Raw genomic sequence first — 19,432 nt, 5'->3', positions numbered from 1 at the left:
CTGGTTGCCAGGGGGCTGGAGAAGAGAAGACTAGAGAATGACTGCCTACTGGGCACAGATCTCCTTTTGGGGTATTGGAAACAGAAATTCTGGTGCACAGCATTACGAATGTACTAAATGCCTCTGAAAGGTGCACTTTAAACGGTGAACTGTATGTGCACCTTAACTCAAAGCAAGGAAGGAAGAAGGAAAGAAAGAAAGCAAAAAGAGAAGGAACAAAGAAAGAAAGATTATAGAAACCTTAAGGTAGATTTGGGCTAGAGCCAATGTCTCATGGAATCATGAACCATGATAAGCAGAAGTCGTGGGGTAGAAACAAGATACTGAATAGAAGCTAAGAAACCTCTTGGAGTAAGAGAACAGCGCTGAAACTTAGAAAGGAGTAGAGATGGGATAGGAGAGAGAGAGGGTGGAGCCCCTGAGAGCCCAGAGGCAGGGAGAGATGCTCATCAGCTGAGCAGCCGGGGCTTCAGGGTTCCATACAACATGACCCTTTACCTGAAGGTGTCTCGAGAGAATCTCTGTCTCTTTCAACCAATATTGATAAATATCATACCAAACACCCTCTTCCAACAACACAAGAGAAGACTCTACACATGGACATCACCAGATGGTCAACATGAAAATCAGATTGATTATATTCTTTGCAGCCAAAGATGGAGAAGCTCTACACAGTCAGCAAAAATAAGACCAGGAGCTGACTGTGGCTCAGATCATGAACTCCTTATTGCCAAATTCAGACTTAAATTGAAGAAAGTGGGGAAAACCACTAGACCATTCAGATATGACCTAAATCAAATCCCTTATGATTATACAGTGGAAGTGGGAAATAGATTTAAGGGACTAGATTTAAGGCACTGATAAATAGAGTGCCTGATGAACTATGGACGGAGGTTCGTGACATTGTACAGGAGACAGGAATCAAGACCATCCCCAAGAAAAAGAAATGCAAAAAGGCAAAATGGCTGTCTGAGGAGGCCTTACAAATAGCTGTGAAAAGAAGAGAAGCAAAAAGCAAAGGAGGAAAGGAAAGATATACCCATCTGAATGCAGAGTTCCAAAGAATAGCAAGGAGAGATAAGAAAGCCTTCCTTAGTGATCAATGCAAAGAAATAGAGGAAAACAACAGAATGGGAAAGACTAGAGATCTCTTCAAGAAAATTAGAGATACCAAGGGAACATTTCATGCAAAGATGGGCTCGATAAAGGACAGAAATGGTATGGACCTAACAGAAGCAGAAGATATTAAGAAGAGGTGGCAAGAATACACAGAAGAACTGTACAAAAAAGATCTTCAGGACCAAGATAATCACGATGGTGTGATCACTCACCTAGAGCCAGACATCTTGGAATGTGAAGTCAAGTGGGCCTGAGGAAGCATCACTACAAACAAAGCTAGTGGAGGTGATGGAATTCCAGTTGAGCTATTTCAAATCCTGAAAGACGATGCTGTGAAAGTTTTCATTCTAATCCCAAAGAAAGGCAATGCCAAACAATTGACCTCAAACGACCGCACAATTGCACTCATCTCACACGCTAGTAAAGTAATGCTCAAAATTCTCCAAGCCAGGCCTCAGCAATATGTGAATCATGAACTTCCAGATGTTCAAGCTGGTTTTAGAAAAGGCAGAGGAACCAGAGATCAAATTGCCAAAATCTGCTGGATCATTGAAAAAGCAAGAGAGTTCCAGAAAAACATCTATTTCTGCTTTATTGACCATGCCAAAGCCTTTGACTGTGTGGATCACAAGAAACTGGAAAATTCTGAAAGAGATGGGAATACGAGACCACCTGACCTGCCTCTTGAGAAATCTGTATGCAGGTCAGGAAGCAACAGTTAGAACTGGACATGGAACAACAGACTGGTTCCAAATAGGAAAAGGAGTACGTCAAGGCTGTGTATTGTCACTCTGCTTATTTAACTTATATGCAGAGTACATCATGAGAAACACTGGACTGGAAGAAACACAAGCTGGAATCAAGATTGCCGGGAGAAATATCAATAACCTCAGATATGCAGATGGCATCACCCTTATGGCAGAAAGTTAAGAAGAACTAAAGAGCCTCTTGATGAAAGCGAAAGAGGAGAATGAAAAAGTTGGCTTAAAGCTCAACATTCAGAAAATGAAGATCATGGCATCCAGTCCCATCACTTCATGGGAAATAGATAGGGAAACAGTGGAAACAGGGTCAGACTTTATTTTTTGAGGCTCCAAAGTCACTGCAGATGGTGATTGCAGCCATGAAATTAAAAGATGCTTACCCCTTGGAAGAAAAGTTATGACCAACCTAGACAGCATATTAAAAAGCAGAGACATTACTTTGCCAACAAAGGTCGGTCTAGTCAAGGCTATGGTTTTTCCAGTAGTCATGTATGGACGTGAGAGTTGGAGTATAAAGAAAGCTGAGTACCGAAGAATTGATGCTTTTGAACTGTGGTGTTGGAGAAGACTCTTGAGTGTCCCTTGGACTGCAAGGAGATCCGACCAGTCCATCCTAAAGGAGATCAGTCCTGGGTGTTCATTGGAAGGACTGATGTTGAAGCTGAAACTCTAATACTTTGGCCACCCGATGCAAAGAGTTGACTTATTTGAAAAGACCCTGATGCTTGGAAAGACTGAGGGCAGGAGGAGATGGGGCAACAGAGGATGAGATGGTTGGATGGCATCACCAACTCAATGGACGTGAGTTTGGGTAGACTCCAGGGGTTGATGATGGACAGGGAGGCCTGGTATGCTGCAGTTCATGGCGTTGCAAAGAGTCAGACACGACTGAGAGACTGAACTGAACTGAACCAACGCTTCCTACGTTCCTGGCCCACTGCGTCCTGAGCTTACTTAAATCTGTTTATATATTATTTATTTGTTTGTTTATTGGTAGCACCACGGGGCTTGTGGGATCTCAGTTCGCCAACCAGGAACTGAACCCCGTGCCTTGGCAATGAAAGCCTGGAATCCTAACCACTGGGTCACTGAGAACTACCCTTAAGTTTCTCTACATCCCTATGTGCTATGCGCCATGAAAAGACAGGGGCCAAAAGGTTAATTCATACACCCAAGAAGAAGGACCTTGCCCAAGGAGCTGGAAAATTGGTGGAGGAGGGGCAAGAGAGGGGCATCTTATGAAAAACTGGGGGATGGGCTTCTGACAATCTGTTTCATGAGGTGGGAACCTTCCCACCACTTTCTTAAGAAAACGTGTGGACGCCTCCCGGGGCCCTACCTGACAGTGTAGGCAGAAGTGGAGGAGACCATGAGGTTCCTGACCGCGTCCTTCAGGAGCTGGATCTCCTGCCAAGAGAACAAGACCAAGGCCACTTCTGATGCCCTCGCCTCTGGAGGGCTTTCCTTTGAGCCTGTATCTCCCCAGTAAGAAGTGGTTTTCCTGTGCCTTAGAAATGTGATCCTTCCTAGTTAGCGGCAACGCATGAAAGGGTTTTCAAGGAGGTGTGCCAAGGGAGAGGAAAGCCAGACTGATGACCAGGAATGCGGTGAAACACCCAACTCAGGATATTCCTAAGAGTGCTGACCTAACTTTGAGGTAGGGTCAAAAAAGTGTGTCAGTTTCAAAATTGTGACCACACTAATCTGTTTCCTAGTTCTGTGGAAGTGTCTGTGCAGAGTTCCTTCAGGAGAAAGGAAGAAATTACATGTATATATTTTTACACGTATAGTGTACATGTATGTACTAATGTGTATAAACACATATACATCTATGTTGTGTGCATCCTCAGTCGTATCCAACTCTTTGCAACCCCATGGACTGTAGCCCACCAGGTTCCTCTGTCCATGGGATTTCCCAGGCAAGAATACTGGAGAGGGTTGCCATTTCCTATTCCAGGGGATCTTCCGGAAGCAGGGATTGAACCCACATCTCTTGCACCTCCTGCATTGGCAGGCAGATTCTTTACCACTAGCGCCACCTGGGAAGCCCCTATATATGTATATGCACACACACACACACACACACACACACACCCTTTTGCAACAAGAAACCCAGGCTAGAGAACCAGAAACTACGGGGGCTGAGTGGGAATGGAGTAGATGAAATGACGAGGAAATGATGTCTCTGTGAGAAACCTTTGGAATAGTTTTTAAATTTTATTCATTCATTTGGCTATGCCAGGTCTTAGTTGCAGAACTTGGGATCTTCAGTCATGTGGGATCTAGTTCCCTGACCAGGGATGGAACACTGGCACCCGCATTGTGAAGGCAGAGTCTTAGCCACTGGACCAGGGAAGTCTCGGGGATAGTTTTGATTTGGGAACCCGTCAATGATGTGTTCACAAAGAAAATTCAGTCAACAAGAATAGGGGACAGAACTAAAACCAAATACAAAGAGAAGCAAATGAACCTGACTATATTTCAAAGAACAGAACCACAAAGAAGACCAAGGAAAAATAGGAAATAATCCTAGTAACTTCTGAATAAGGTGTAGATGGATGGATGGATGGATGGATAGGTAGATACCCATGCCCTCAGAGGATAAAACAATCAGCAAATGAATTGTTAACTCTCAGGTTCAAGGGTTGTTAGTGCAGTTGTAACAATTCCAAACTTCTCTTGGGTATTTCATAGGGTTGAACATGAGTATATATATCAATGCTATTGGCAGCTAGAGTTCCCACTGTGGGGGAAAACAAAGATAAAATGGGGAGTGTTCAGGAATAAGGCAGTGATGCTGGGGTCAGAATGAGAGACACCAACGCAAACTCATGATTTTAAAATGTGTGTGTGTTTCCTAGCTCTCTCCAGAGAAAGGGCCTCAAGTCAGTGACACCCCAGTAGCAGCGAGGGCTCCTAGAGCCTATATTTTGGTTTCTTAGCACCTACTTCCCACTGGGAAGAACCAGGACTCTTTAGAGAAACACTAACTTGAGAGTTAAGGCAGAACAAGTACAAGAAAGTCTGGACTATCTTCTTGTGCCAGAAAATAAGGAAATCCTGGGGGTGGGGAACGATGGGCTTGTCAAAAAAGCCAGCTTGAGGGCACTCCCACCAGAGAAGTCTGGGAAAATTTGAGCATCATAATAAGTAATGAGCACTATGGATTATAACTCATAGATAAAGTAAGAATACATGAATGCTTACTGACAATCCACAAATATACTTAAGAAGTTCTTCCTTAAGCAAAATGCCATTTTCTAAATGAAAAAGAAATGATAGAGAGAAAAATCACTCTTTGGCAGCCATTACAGTAATAATTGGACTTCTCAGGCGGCTCAGTGGTAAAGATTTCACCTGCCAATGCAGGAGACTGGTTTGATCCCTGGGTCAGGAAGATTCCCTTGGAGAAGGAAATGGCCACCCAGTATTCTTGCCTGGAGAATCCCATGGACTGACGAGCCTGGCGGGCTACAGTCCACGAGGTTGCAAAGAGTTAAGACACAATGCATGCATGCACAGAAGTAATTATTCAGGCAAAAATCATCATTATTAGAGGCTAGAGTGGAAATGTGTTGGGAAACAGGATATTTACGGTTTCAAAGAATCTCCCGAGACCCATTCATTATAAAGAGGGAAACTCTCTATTGGAGAAACCCGGCTGACCAAGCAATCAAGGTCAACATCACTAGTTACAGGACAAACTGACATTATGTGCTCCTGGTGTAACGCCCACAAATGACACAATACCACCTCAGTGATATTTCACCTAAAATGCACAACTTGAATCTAATCATGGAGAAAGATCAGATAAGCCCACATTGAGGGATGTCCCCCAGCACAGCTGGGCTGAAAGTCACGGAGACAAAGAAGTGTCAAGAGACTGTTCTAGATGAAGGGAGCCAGGACAACCAAACGCACTGTGGGATCTTGGCCAAGAGCCTGCAGCAGGATAATTAAATTAACTATCACGGGATGCTGTTGGAATAATCATGAGCTTTGAATATGGACTATTGAGAACTGTAACGATGTTCAAGCTCCTGACTTGGGCAAGGGCACTTTGTTTATGTAAGAAAATGGTCTCATGCTTAGGAAATAAGCACTGACGTTCTTAATGACGTTCTGTAATGTCTACATCGAGCTCTCAAATCGTGACAATGTTATTTTCAGTAAAAAACAATTACCCAGAAAGAGACAGAGAGAGAGAGAGCAAAATGGCAAATTACCAATCTTGGTGAAGGATTGATAGTTCTTTGTACTATTTCTGCACCTTTTTCTGCAGATTTGCAATTATTTCAAAGTAAAACTTAGAGAGAGGGGAAGAGAAAAAAAGGAAGGGAGGGAGGGAGGGAGGGAGGGAGGGTTCTTCAAAGAACCTCAAAGCTTATTGAGAAACGTGTGGAATGTAAATGTTCTGGCCGGAGCCTTTGTTGCCTCCCACCCCATGACGACACTCAAAGTGACATCTCTGCTTCCATCGGAGGCAGTTGTCTTTGTTGGAACATTTTCAGGTCTCCATTCCCTCCAGACTCAAGTAAATCTATGGTTCTGGATGGTTCTCCACTTGAGGCGGGAGGGTTGGAGAAGATAGGGTGACTCTTGCATCCTCCCCTCCTCGCGGGCTGGGCCAAGGGCTCCTGGGCTTCAGGGCCACTGACCTTCTGGAGCTTGCGTTCCACATTCAGATAGCGGTTCCTCTCGATCCGCAGGAGATCTAGCTCCTCCCTCAAGGTCGCATTCTGAGCCAGCTGGATGTCAAAGCGACAGATGACCTGGTGTGGGAGAGGGTGCTGAGAGCCTGTCTGACACCTGGCCTGCCTCCATTCTCCACTTTCAGCAGAGGAGAGGGCACTTGCCAGACTAGGGGTCCGTTCCCAATTTGGGGACCCCGAGAGCATCGCCAAGGACCCAAGCATCAGCCTCCTTCCCAGGCGAACCGTCTATCCCTCCGGGATCGTGTCTCCTGACCTCGTCCACCATTTCCAAAACTTGACTCCCATGCTCAGGTCTTCCCGTAAACCCCAGAGCTCGGGCCTGGGACAGCCAAGGGGCGAACCCTCACCTTGTCCAACTGGTTTTCGAGACTCTTGATCCTTCGCTGGCTCTTGACTTTGTGATCCTGGACGCATCCTGGAGACCTGGCATTCTTGCTGTGGGCAGAGTTCCGGCTCTCCCATTCCTGGATCTGGGGAAAGAGGGTGGTACCCATTGGTTGAGGAGATGTGGGAGAGATTGAGGGAGGGAGGGGATGAGGTGAGCGGGAGGGTGAGTGACTGAGGGCGGTTGACGGGAGCAGTTCTTGTGTACCTGGCCATCAGCTGGACCTGCTTCTGAGATCAGTACCCAACCTTCCACGTGGGTCTGGCTTCCAACCATAAGGAGCCACCCTGCTGGCCACATGACCCAGGTCTAGACAATTCTTTTCTTTAAATAATTTTAAAATTTTATTTATTTATTTTTGGCTGTGCTGAGTCTTCACTGCCACGCAGGCTTTTGTCTAGTTGCGGGGAGCAGGCTTCCCCTCGCGGTGGCCTCTCTGGTTGCAGAGCACAGGCTCTAGGGTTCACAGGCTTTGGTAGTTGCAGCTCATGGGCTCTAGAGTGCAGGCTTGGTAGTCGTGACACACAGGTTTAGTTGCTCTGCAGCATGCGGGATCTTCCCAGATGGGGGATCGAACCCATGTCTCCTGAATTGGCAGGCGGATTCTTGACCACTGAGCCACCCAGGAAGCCCCAAGATAATCCATTTAGGGATGAATGTGTGCCCCAAGCTGAGCCAGCCTGAATCCTCTCTGGTATTTTGGGAGAAACATGTGATCTGGGTGGATGAGACACCACTCACAGTGAACAGAGTGGAGAAGAGTCTGACAGTGAGATAGACCAGGGCCTGGGGCCCTTTGCTGCAAATGCTTGCCCCTGCAGAAACATCTCTTCGAGGATAACCTTTAAAATTGTAGAAAATCTTTTTTTTTAAGAGAAGAAAAAAATAGATGAAGGCAAAGATCAGAGTGATGCTTCTACACACAAAGGAATACCAAAGATTTCCAGTAGAGCAGCAGAACAGAGGCAAGAGACAGCACAGACTCTCAAGGCTTCCCAAGGAACCAGTCCTGCTCACAGCCTGATCATGGACTCCTGGCCTCCAGGACTGCGTAACAATGAATTTCTGTCATGTAAGCCACCCTAGGAAATGAATGTATGCACCAAGGCACCCCCCAGAGCATTGCAGCAAACTCAAAGGGGCAACCATAGGGATATTTTAAACTTTGAGGGAGACACATGGACGTTGGTCAGACACCACATGAACTTGGAGCTCAAGGTCGTTCCCAGGTTCAACAGGATGTGACGCTACATCCCTCTGGACGACACATCTTTCTGAAACAGTTTTCAGCAGTTGCTGCGATTAAAAAAAAAAAAAAGAAGAACCAAAACTCCAAAATGGTGCCATTGAGAGAAACTGGGCAAAGCATACAAGGACTTCTCTGCTTGTGAATCTATCATTATCTCAGTAAAATTTCAATTTAAAAAAAAAAGAAAGCAAGTGCTGCACAGAAATCAGTATGGAATGAGTGGTGAGTCCAATCTAACCAAGATCTGAAAAGTTGCACAGCACCCCAAAGGCAGAAGCATCCCACAGGTAATTGTGGTTTTTAAGAACTAAAAACGATTTTCTTCAACTTATGTATATACATATTTTTTTTTCAAGTGGTTTCTAGGTTGTTAGGATGCAAACCCTTACTGGGTTGTTCAGCCAAGCTGCTATAATAGATTTGTTAGCAGTGCGATAATGGGGCTCCTCAGACAGTGCTTGAGAGCTCATGGTTACATTTTCAGGAAGTACATGAGTTCAATCGCTGGTAGCTTGAAATTGACTATTATACTAGTTTCCCAGTTCTGCAGAAAAATTAGTCTTCTTCAGTATTCATAGGAGATTAGTTCCAGGACTCCCCTCAAAGACCAAAATCCAAGGATGTTCAAGTCTCTTATATGAAATGATGTAGTAGGGACCTTCCTGGTGGTCCAGTGGTTACAACTCTGTACTTAGTGCAGAGTTCGCTCCCTGGGTGGGGAAGATCCCCTGGAGAAGGAAATGGCAACTCACTCCAGTATTCTTGCCTGGGAAATCCCATGGACAAAGGAGCCAGGTGAGCTACAGTCCACGGCGTTGCAAAGAGTCAGAAACGACCGTGTGACTGAGCACACACACATATATTATGTCATTATAAAAATATACCACAATTTATTTATTCATTCAAATGTTAATGGACATTTGGGATAATCTGGAGCTAGATGATATGAATAATGCATCTATCAACACTTTTTCATGAATCCTGGTTCCAGGGTATACACACAGAAGTGGCATTGTTGGGTGGGAGGATGGGTTACTGGCAAATCTAAACCGGTTTCTACTGGGGGATGACTTTGGTTTAATTCCTTCTAACACCATTTCCGTGGAAACATACTGGGTTTAAGGTAAATACAGAATGCCAGCTGTGGTTCCCAGGCAACAATGTTTACTATAAGCGTGGCCCCTGATTGTGAACTGTATCAGATTGGAAGGACTGTGAGTGGACTTGTAGACCCCGGAGGCTTATGTGATCATGAATGAATAGAAAACTGGTTTCCTTGTGGGGTGTTTCTTATAATGTAATATGTTCCTGGTGGGGTCTTACAAGCTGCTCTGATAATCGGTTACAAGTGGTGGCTCCTGTTGAATATAAAAAAACATCCCCATGCCAGGGTGGGCAACACCCACCCATATGGTATCGTCCAGCTGAAGATGCTGAGAAGTAGCCCCTGAATGCTCAAGGAAGATGCTGTCGTGCAAAGATGCTGCTGTTTTCTGCCCTCTGTCCTTCTGCAGAGTTAAGTGAACCTGGTGCCAAGTGACAGCCTACTGGATCCTATGAGTGTCACGGTCAGGTGGAGCCCAAGACTGCTTCCGGTGACCATCCGTGTGGAGTGGATGCAACGCCAGATCACAGGGTATGTTTCTCTTCAAATTTAATAGATAATGAGGGAAAAAACTTTTCAGAATACACGTGACAATTTAGACCCCCTCCAGTTGGTGGGGTCTTATGAACCAGCAGTTCTTTAAGAGGTCCCACTGTTGCTTCTCTCCCCAGCCCTTGGTGTATTTGGACACTCACTTTTGAAAATCTGGTGAGTGTGTAATGGTTTCTCCTTATGACTTTTCTCTCTCTTTTTTTGGGCTGTGCTGGGTCTTTGTTCCTGCCTGCAGGCTTTCTCAAGTTGCAGAGAATTGAGGCTACTCTCTGTTTGCGGTGTGAGGGCTTCTCCTTGAGTGCTTCGCTTGTTGCAGAGCACAAGCTTTAGGTCCGTGGGCTTCAGTAGCTGTGGCACAAAGGCTTAGCTGCCCCAGGGCATGTGGGATCTTCCCAGACCAGGAATCAAACCCATGTCTCCTGCATTGGCAGGTGGATTCTTTACCACTGAACCACCAAGAAAGCCCTATGGCCTTTTCTTTTTCTTTTTTTAATTTTTCCTTTTTGGCCTCTCTGCCTGAGATGCAGGATCTTGGTTCCCTGACCAGGCATTGAACCTGTGTCCCCTGCAGTGGAAGCATGGAGTCCTAGCCACTGGATTACCAGGGAATTCCCACACTGTTCTTTTAAGTAAATCTTAGTCATCTTGTTCACTTCTCTATAAATCTTAGAATCTGTTTGTCAGTTTCATCCATTAAAAATAAAAAACTTTAGTGTTTTGATTGGAATTACACTAATTTTATAAATCAGTTTGGAGATCTGACATTTTACAACATTAATTCTTCCAATCCATGAACATGGTATACTTCTACATTTATTAAATTCTTCTTGGGGATTTCCCTGGCGGTCCAGTGGTTAAGACTGCTCTCCCACTGCAGGGGGTGTAGGTTCACTCCCTGGTAGGGAATCCTGCATGCCATGCAGAGCAGCCAAAAAAAAAAAGATGATTCAAATATTAAATTCTTCTTTCGTTGTTGTTCAGTCACTAAGTTGTGTCCAACATATTGTGACCCCATAGACTGCACCAGGCTCCCCTGTCCTTCACTATGTCCCGGAGTTGGCTCAAATTCATGTCCATTGAGTTGGTGATGCCAGCTAACCATCTCATCCTCTGCTGCCCCCTTGTCCTTTTGCCTTCAATCTTTCCCAGCATCAGCGAAATCTTCCCCAGCATTCTTTAATATTCCTCAATACACTTTTACAATTTATTCTATAGGGGTCTTGCATACTTTTGCTAGATTTCTTCCCAGGTACTTCCTTTGGCTATTATAAATGTGTCTTTTTTTTTCTTTAATTTTCTAATAGTTACTGTTAATACAGGGAAATATCATTAACCTTTGTTTCCAGCCACAATGTTAAAATACCTTGTTAAATATGTTAGATTCTTTTGGATCTTCAATGTACACAAATAGATCACCAACAAATACTGACAATTTCATTTCTTCCAATTTTTAAATTGGCTTATCTTTCTTTTCTTTCCCATACTGGGCTGGATAGGAATTCCAGTACAATGTCAAACAGAAGTGGTGCTAGCTAACACCCTTATATTGTTACTGATCTCAAGGAGAATTTTTTTAAATGTTTTGCTATCAAATATAATGTTTGCTGTAGATATTTATAGTTGCCCTTCATTAAATTTGGGGAATTCCCTTTTATTCCTGGATTGCTAATAGTTTAACATGAATGGATGCTGAATTTTATCATATATATATATATACATAGATTGTTGCTATGAACTGGTACAGTCCAAGGACTGTCTGTCATCAGTTTCTGGTGTGAGAGGTTCAGAAAATGGGAGTAAACATTTAGAAGCTGTTCTTGGGTGCTGCTGAATTCATGCGACAAGTCACACAAGCCCCCCCACACACACACACACACTCCTGCCCAGATGTCCACATCAAAATTCCTAGAACTTGTGACTATGTAACTTGAAGAGGCATAAAGGACTTTACAGATGTGATAAAGCCAAGGATGTTGAGACGACTCAAGGATAATCTCCGGAATTGTCTGGATGAGCTCAACATCATAACAAACGTTGTTACAAATGAAAGAGGGAAGCAGGACAGTCAGAGAAGGAGAGATGACAAAGGCATCGGAGTGATGCAGCTTGAGAAAGATCGACCGGTCATTGCTGGCTAAGAAGATACACAAAGGAGCCATAGGGATTTCCCTGGTGGTCCAGGGGTTAGGAATCTGCCTGCCAATGCAGGGGAACACAGGTTCGACCTCTGGTTGGAGAACTAAGATCCCACATGCCACTGGGCAGCTAATCCTGTGCCCACAATTACTGAAGCCCACACACCCTAGACATGCTTCACAGCAAGAGAAGCCATGGCAAGGGAAAGCCCATACACTGTAACTAGAGAGTAGTCCTGACTGCTGCAACCAGAGAAGGCCTGAGAGCAGCAATGAAGACCCAGCACTATCAAAATAAAATAAATCACTTTCAGAATAAAAATTTTTAAAAGAAAGGAGCCATAACCCAAGGAATGCAGGCAGCTTCTAGAAGCAGGAAAAAAGCAGGAAATGGAGTCTCCCCTGAAGGCTCTTAAAGGAACGCAGCGTGCTCACACCTTGATTTTAGCCCAGTGAAACTCATTTTGGATTTCTGTCCTCCAGCACTGCAGGATAATTCATTGGTATTACTTTAAGTCAGTTCAGTTCAGTCGCTCAGTTATGTCCGACTCTTTGCGACCCCATGAACTGCAGCACGCCAAGCCTCCCTGTCCATCACCAACTCCCGGAGTCCACCCAAACCCATGTCCATTGAGTCGGTGATGCCATCCAACCATCTCATCCTCTGTCGTCCCCTTCTCCTCCTGCCTCCAATCTTTCCCAGCATCAGGGTCTTTTCAAATAAGTCAGCTCTTCGCATCAGGTGGCCAGAGGATTGGAGTTTCAGCTTCAACATCAGTCCTTCCAATGAACACCCAGGACTGATCTCCTTTAGGATGGATTGGTTGGATCTCCTTGCAGTCCAAGGGACTCTCAAGAGTCTTCTCCAACACCACAGTTCAAAAGCATCAATTCTTCGGCACTCAGCTTTCTTTATAGTCCAACTCTCACACCCATACATGACCACTGGAAAAACCATAGCCTTGACTAGATGGACCTTTGTTGACAGAGTAATGTCTCTGCTTTTTAATATGCTGTCTAGGTTGGTCATAACTTTCCTTCCAAGGAGTAAGTGTCTTTTAATTTCATGGCTGCAATCACCATCTGCAGTGATTTTGGAGCCCCCCAAAATAAAGTCAGCCACTGTTTCCACTGTTTCCCCATCTATTTGCCATGAAGTGATGGGACCGGATGCCATGATCTTAGTTTTCTGAATGTTGAGCTTTAAGCCAGCTTTTTCACTCTCCTCTTTCACTTTCATCAAGAGGCTCTTTAGTTCTCTTTAAGTCACTTTAAGTCAAGTGAGCAGTAATTTGTTACAGCAGCAATAGCAAACTGATACAGTCCACCAAGATAATTAACTTTCAGTCTCCTATTTGTGATCCAGTAATGTGCAAGAAATCTTTTAGTCTCAGCAAGCAACATTTTTTTTTGATGTGGACCATATTAAAAATCTTTATTGAATTTGTTATAATATTGTTTCTGTTTTGTGTTTTGTTTTTTGGGCCCAAGGCATGCAGGATCTCAGCTCCCCCACCAGGGATTGAACCAGTATTGGAAGGCAAAGTCTTAACTGTTGGACCTCTAGGGAAGTCTTTTGGCAAGAAACTTTTTAAAATGAAGAGTAGAATTGAAAATAGAATGGAAAAAAAGAAAGAAAATATAATGGATCCCATGTGGAGAAGAGTACTATTTAGGGAAACTTTTGTTTCTGATATATTTGTTTGTGTGTGTGTTTACATCCATATGCATCTCTTTGTAAATGAACTGTGTCACAGTGGGTCCCGGTCCTAAAAACTGAAAAAAACACTAGCCTAGAAAAGTCACAACGTTTCCAGGGTCAAATAACAGGATCTTAAAGCCAACAGGATGAAAAGTCGGTCTAGACTCTGCTGCATTCTCTTTTTGCAGATGAAGAAACTCAGGCCAGGAGAGAAGACTCGCCCACGGTCACACAGCTCTGATGCGCCTGGACCAGAATTCTATTATAACGCAGGGTGCACTGACTCCAGAAGGTGACTCTTTCCCTCTTAACCGCTTTTTTGAAGGCATGGGGCTGTGCTAAGCAGTAAAGACTCATAATTCCTATGGGAGCCTGAACACAAACTCCCTTGAGAGGATGCTTTCAATAACTTTCAATAACCCCATCAAAATGACCCCATTTCGATGCTTTCAATAACCCCACTTTTCAGATGAGGAAGGTGAGGCTCAAAGAGGTTATGACACTTGCCCCTGAGCAGGACCCACCGAGTCTGGACCCAGGACCCACCTCCCTGTCCAGGGCTTGGTTCTGCGCCTGCAGCTCCTTGACCTCAGCCTGCACCCGGACCTGGCACTTGAGCAGGTGACCCATGCTCTCCAGCCTCTCGCTGTCCCGCAGCCGCCTGACCTGGCTCTGGGCGATGCTGATCTGCACCTGCAGTTTGTTTCGCACCCCCTCCAGGCGCTGGATCTCCTCACTACCCAGGCAGGGAGGGGGAGGGGAAACCAGAAACGGGCAGAGCTCAGCATCACTAAAGTCCAGACAGACTGAGCCGGCCCTCCCCTCTCAGACCCAGGAATGCAACCCCCACCTCCTTAACAGCCCCCTCCCCAGCTCCAGGGACCCAGGCTCACAGCTGCTTGTTGATGCGCTGATGGACTTCTTTGCTGTAGGCTCGCCTTTCGTCTTCCATCACTTTGCATTGTCGCTGCAGTCGGCTCAGCTCCCAGTCCACTGAGGCGCGGGACCAGGCAAGGGATTCGTAAGAATCCAGCCCCTCCCTCTCCAAACCCTAGGAATTCTGGCTCCCTTAGGGGCTCACCAACTGCAGCTGAACTGCAGACCCAGTTCCCCGCACCACTCTAGGGCTGCCTCTCAGTTCTCTCAAGCTTCCTCATCCCTGCATACTGCCTGTACCCTAAGCTGACCTCCGCGTTTCCCGGCCCCAAACCTACTTCTATCCAGGATTTGGGCACGCCTCTGTTTCCCCACTAGAGGGCACTCCAGGGAAGCCTCACAGTCCTCAGGGACCAGAAGCACAGGACCTAGAACTTCGGAAAGCTGGGGACATGTGCCAAGTTCCCGGGGAAGGTGGCGGGGGGGGGGGGGGGCCACACTTTTCTTGTTACATCCTTCCTGTTCAACCCCACCACCACCCTTCCTCAGCCCCACCCTCCCGCCTCCTCACTCTCAGCCCATCCCCTTGGCTCAGGCCTCACCCTCCCTTGCCTGGACCATCATCCCAGCCTCCTCCCCACCTCCGGGCCTCCCTTCACAGCTCCAGAGGGTCTTTCCATGCCTAGAGCAGTCACAGACCTCCCTGTGCTGCAGCACCTCCAAAGCTGCAGCTCCACAGCCTGGGGTTCCAGGCCCCACAAACCCGACCCTACCCACCTCTCTGGTCCCATCCAGTAGCTCCCCATTCCCCACGGCCTGGTTCTCAACCAGGATCAGTTCTGTCCCCTTAAGGCCATTTGGCCGTGTCTGGAGACATGTTTGATTGCCACAGTGTAGGGGAGGGTCGGGAGGGTACTACTGGCATGCAGTGGGTAGAAGCCAGGGGAGCACTGCGTATCCTCCAGCGCACAGAACCCTCCTCCTAATATCTAAGAATGATCTGATCCCTGACCCCAAGGGTCAACGATGTGGAGGTAAAGAAACTTTGCTTTAGTCACATCCTGTTCTCTCTGCAGAAACACTCTTCCCTTCCTTCTCCTGTTGGTAATTCCTGGGAGAAGTTCTGGGCCTCACTCAAACTTCTGCAGGAAGTCTTCCTGGCGATCCCACTCCCCAGGTCCGGCTCCACCTCCATTCTGGAGCAAGTGCGTAGCCACTAGAGGGCGCTCCTGAAAACCCTCCCGGTCCCCAGGGCCCCCGCAGCACAGGACCTGAAACATGGGGAAACCGAGGAAAAGAATGAATGAAATAAAGAAAGTAGGAATTACCCACTCCCTCCAGGAAGGCCTCACTTCCATCCTCGGAGCGAGTGCTCCCAGCCGAGAGTCCAAAAGGCATCTTGGCCAAAGAGGGTGAGGCTCCTGTAGGGGCGACAGAGGACCCCTTCAGACGTCGAGGAGAGGGCGAGGAGGGTGGGCGATGAACAGCGAGCGACTAGGCACTGGAAGAGGGTGACCTCAGAACTGGCCTCTTTTGGAGTCTCAATTCCTCCAGTGAGTCAGAGCGGGGCACCTGTCAAATCTCTTGCCAAGCCCCTCCCAGCCTCCCACCTCTCACATTCTGTCTTGCGTTACGGCTCTGACTCTGGCACGGGGTCCTCTAGACCCTCGGTATCTCCGAGGTGGGGCTGTTTGGGGAGGAGGCATCACAGAGGCAGGGGAAACCTCCGCCCCGGTCGGCTGAGGAGAGCGAGGCCCGGTCCCTACCTGCTGGAGTGCCTGACCTGTCCTGGGTACTCCAAGCTCACTGTTGTGGTCTGGTTACTGGGGAGATAAGGGGCCAATGAAGGTCTGAGGACAGCAGCCGGGGAGGGACCAAGGCCACAGAAAAAAGCCGTGGGAGGGGAGGCTGGGGAGGAGGGGCCGAGGAGGCCACGACGAAGCCTTCAGGGAGGTCAGGTGCTAAGAACAGATGAGTTAGGGGAGCACTAAGAGGGCGAGGCTTCGGGGGAGGTCCTGTGAGGGGCGGGGCTTCGGGAGTCCTGCGAGGGGCGGGGCTGGGAGGGCCTGTGAGGGCCGAACTGTAAGCCTTGTGAAGGGCGGGACTGTAGGCCGGGCGAGGGGCGGAGCTGTGGACTAGGATGGGCGGGGCTGAAAGGGCCTTTGAGGAGAGGGGAATGCGTGAGCCTGAGGCGCGGCGCTTCGGGGCTAGCGAGGGAAAGGCAGAGCTGGAAGGACTGGAGAGGGCTGGGGCTGCGGGACCTGATGAAGGCAGAGACACAGATAACGGTCCAGAGCAGGACTTCGGAGCTTTGAGAGGGGAGGGACAAGAATACCTGTAAAGGGCGGGGCTGCGGGCCCTGTGAGGGGTGGGGCTTCGGGGGGTGGCGAGGGGCGTGGCTGGAAGAACACGTGAGAGACCCGGCGGGAGGGCGCTGGAAGGACGCAGGTTCCCAAGACTTGTAGGGGGTGCTGAGGCTAACCGCCGAGATGATCTGTGTGGGGAGCACGGGGTTGTGAGGGGTAGGCTGTGTGTTTCCAGGAGGGAGAGGCAGTAGCTGAAAGAGCTTGTGGAGGCAGGGCTGGGAGGGGAACGTCTGGAAGGGTTTGGAACTGGGCCGAAGTCCTTCAGGATGGGGCGCGAGAGATGCGTGTATTAAGCTGATTAAGACCACGTTATTTTGAGGCTTCATCAGCAGGCAGGCGGTGCCGATGCCGGGAGTTGTGAGGGAGAGGAGCGCTTACCACTGCTCAAGTCCTCGAAGCCACTCACTACGCATGCGCGGCCAACGGCCTCGGGAGAGACTGCCAAAACCTTCAGCTGCCGGAGCTGTCCGCGCTCTGCGAGGCGGAAGTGGGCGGGGCCTAGGCCGCTCCGTGCCGCCCCTGCTTTCCGGGCACGCCCTCCCGGGCACGCCCCCCCCTTTGACTGCCGCCTGCTGCCCACGTGGGCCTTCGCAGAGCCTGCTGTCTGTGGGCGCCGCTCCTTGCAGGCTGGGTGTGCCCAACGCCTGCGGTTTCCTGTGGGAGGAAGAGGCCCGCGGGCGCTCAGCTCGTGGCTTTGGAGGCCCAGGAGGGGAAGATTCCACCACCGCCCTCGGGTACCCTAATTCTCCCCCTTCTGTACGGCCCTAGCATGGGGGACCCCCTGCCCAGAACATCTCCAGGGTACCCCAACCTGGCGCTAATTCCACTCTGGGAGTTTGATTCAGAGTCCTAGCTTCCTGTTCTCCACCTCCCCCGCTCAAATTCCATCTCTATAGCCCCTGGTTCCCAGACTCCTCCCAGGACTCAGGTCCAGCCCCTTTGCCTCCTTGAAGAACATAACGATCTCTAGTCCCTCATGGGCCCCCCCCCCCACCCAGTGACCCAGGCTTCCTAAATTACTTGGAGAACTGAGTTCAGACCCCTAGTCTCTGTCCTTCTCAAAGATGTAACTGCTTTACCCACCCCCAGCGACCTTCATTTTGTACTCCCAAATTTTTAGCCTTGGGACCCAATGGACCCAAGCATTTGTCCCTTCTCCAAATCCCAGACACTTCATCTCCCATGTCCCAGTGTGTCGTATAACGTGCATGTACAACAGTGCTTTCTCTATGCCAGGCACTCCTCTAAGCACTGCTCCTTGAGGTATTTACTATTATTATTCCTATTTTACCGATGAAGACACTGAGGCATAGAGAGATTAATAACCTGCCCCAAATCACAGATAATGAATAAAGCCTGTGTCATAGTGATAACAGCTTCCGGGTTAGGGTTAGGAGTACCACCCAGTCACTGAACTGCCCCTCCCTCACCCCCTCAGGGAGCCCAGATAACCAACCACTCTCCTTCCCTCTCCCTGTGGCTCCCTCAGATACCCAGCCATCCCATCATCCAGTTCCTTCCCCTTGTGGGGACCAAGATTTCAGTCCTCCAGCTCTTAATTCCACATCAGAACCCCAGACACCTGGCTCCCTGTCCCTTGCTTTTCACCAAGCACCCAACCCTCCAGAGACCCAGGTACATAGTGGTAATCACTCCCCACACTTATTCAATAATCTAAAAATAAATAATCATGATAACAATAATAGTTATTCATAACATTAAGTCCCTGGTACTGCACTTCTGTTTAAAACCGCCAATGGTTTCCCACCACCCTTAGAATAAAATCCAAACTCCTCCCCTAGGCTTCAAGGGCTCTCTTTGAATTCCCTTCCTACCACTCCCTCTAGTTCCTATATTCTGGCCACACTGGCTCTTCTGTCTGCTCCCCAAACAACTTGAGCTTGTTCTCCAATCCTGTGTCCTTCCTCTCCCTCCAGCATTCAAATAACTCCTGTCTTCAAGTCTCATCTCAGAAAGAGGTTTCTCCTCAGAGAAACCTTGCCGGATCACCCTTTTAAAGTTGCCTCCCATCATTAGCAATGTCACTGTATTTCATTTCCTTCAAAGCCCTACCACCACCTGAAGTCTAGCTTCTGTACTGATGCGTCATTCTCTCTCTCGCTCAACTAGAAGGTAAACTCCATAAGAACAGCAGGGCTCGCGTCTGTTTTCTTCATTAGTAACTCCTGGTTCATAATAGATGTTCAATAAATGTTTGATGAGGAAAAGAAAAAAGTGTGTTAGGGCTGTCAGTGTAGTGGTATCGCCTTGTTTGTTTGAAGTATCAGAATTGTTATCGTTGCCATTAGTATATGGTCAGCAGGGTAAGTAGTACTGTGCCCACCTCTCGACTAGGAAACTGAGGTTCAGAGAGTTGGAATAATTGATCAAGGTCCCCCAGGCAGGAAACAGTAGCCCTGAGTTCTTAACTTCCACCTCCTGCCCCCTTCCGGAGTTCCACACT

At 47.8% G+C, this 19,432-nt stretch overlaps 1 protein-coding gene across 1 annotated transcript in view; it reads right to left on the bottom strand.

The window, feature by feature from the left end:
- Window positions 1-16,594, bottom strand: part of ODAD1 (outer dynein arm docking complex subunit 1) — a 37,250-nt gene extending 20,656 nt beyond the window's left edge. Inside the window, exons 1-7 of the mRNA XM_040253829.1 lie at window positions 16,369-16,594; window positions 15,931-16,023; window positions 14,620-14,719; window positions 14,273-14,462; window positions 6,946-7,068; window positions 6,542-6,655; window positions 3,223-3,290 (exon numbers count right to left, since the gene is read on the bottom strand). Of these exons, the coding sequence (XP_040109763.1) occupies window positions 3,223-3,290; window positions 6,542-6,655; window positions 6,946-7,068; window positions 14,273-14,462; window positions 14,620-14,719; window positions 15,931-16,000 (665 nt within the window). The 5' untranslated portion in view covers window positions 16,001-16,023; window positions 16,369-16,594. The remainder of the gene's footprint in view (window positions 1-3,222; window positions 3,291-6,541; window positions 6,656-6,945; window positions 7,069-14,272; window positions 14,463-14,619; window positions 14,720-15,930; window positions 16,024-16,368) is intronic.
- Between the last annotated feature and the right edge of the window lie 2,838 nt (window positions 16,595-19,432).

This window comes from Oryx dammah, unplaced genomic scaffold (assembly GCF_014754425.2).
Source record: "Oryx dammah isolate SB20612 unplaced genomic scaffold, SCBI_Odam_1.1 HiC_scaffold_13, whole genome shotgun sequence".
Classification (NCBI taxonomy): Eukaryota; Metazoa; Chordata; class Mammalia; order Artiodactyla; family Bovidae; genus Oryx; species Oryx dammah.
This window is presented reverse-complemented; position numbering and strand designations above follow the sequence as displayed.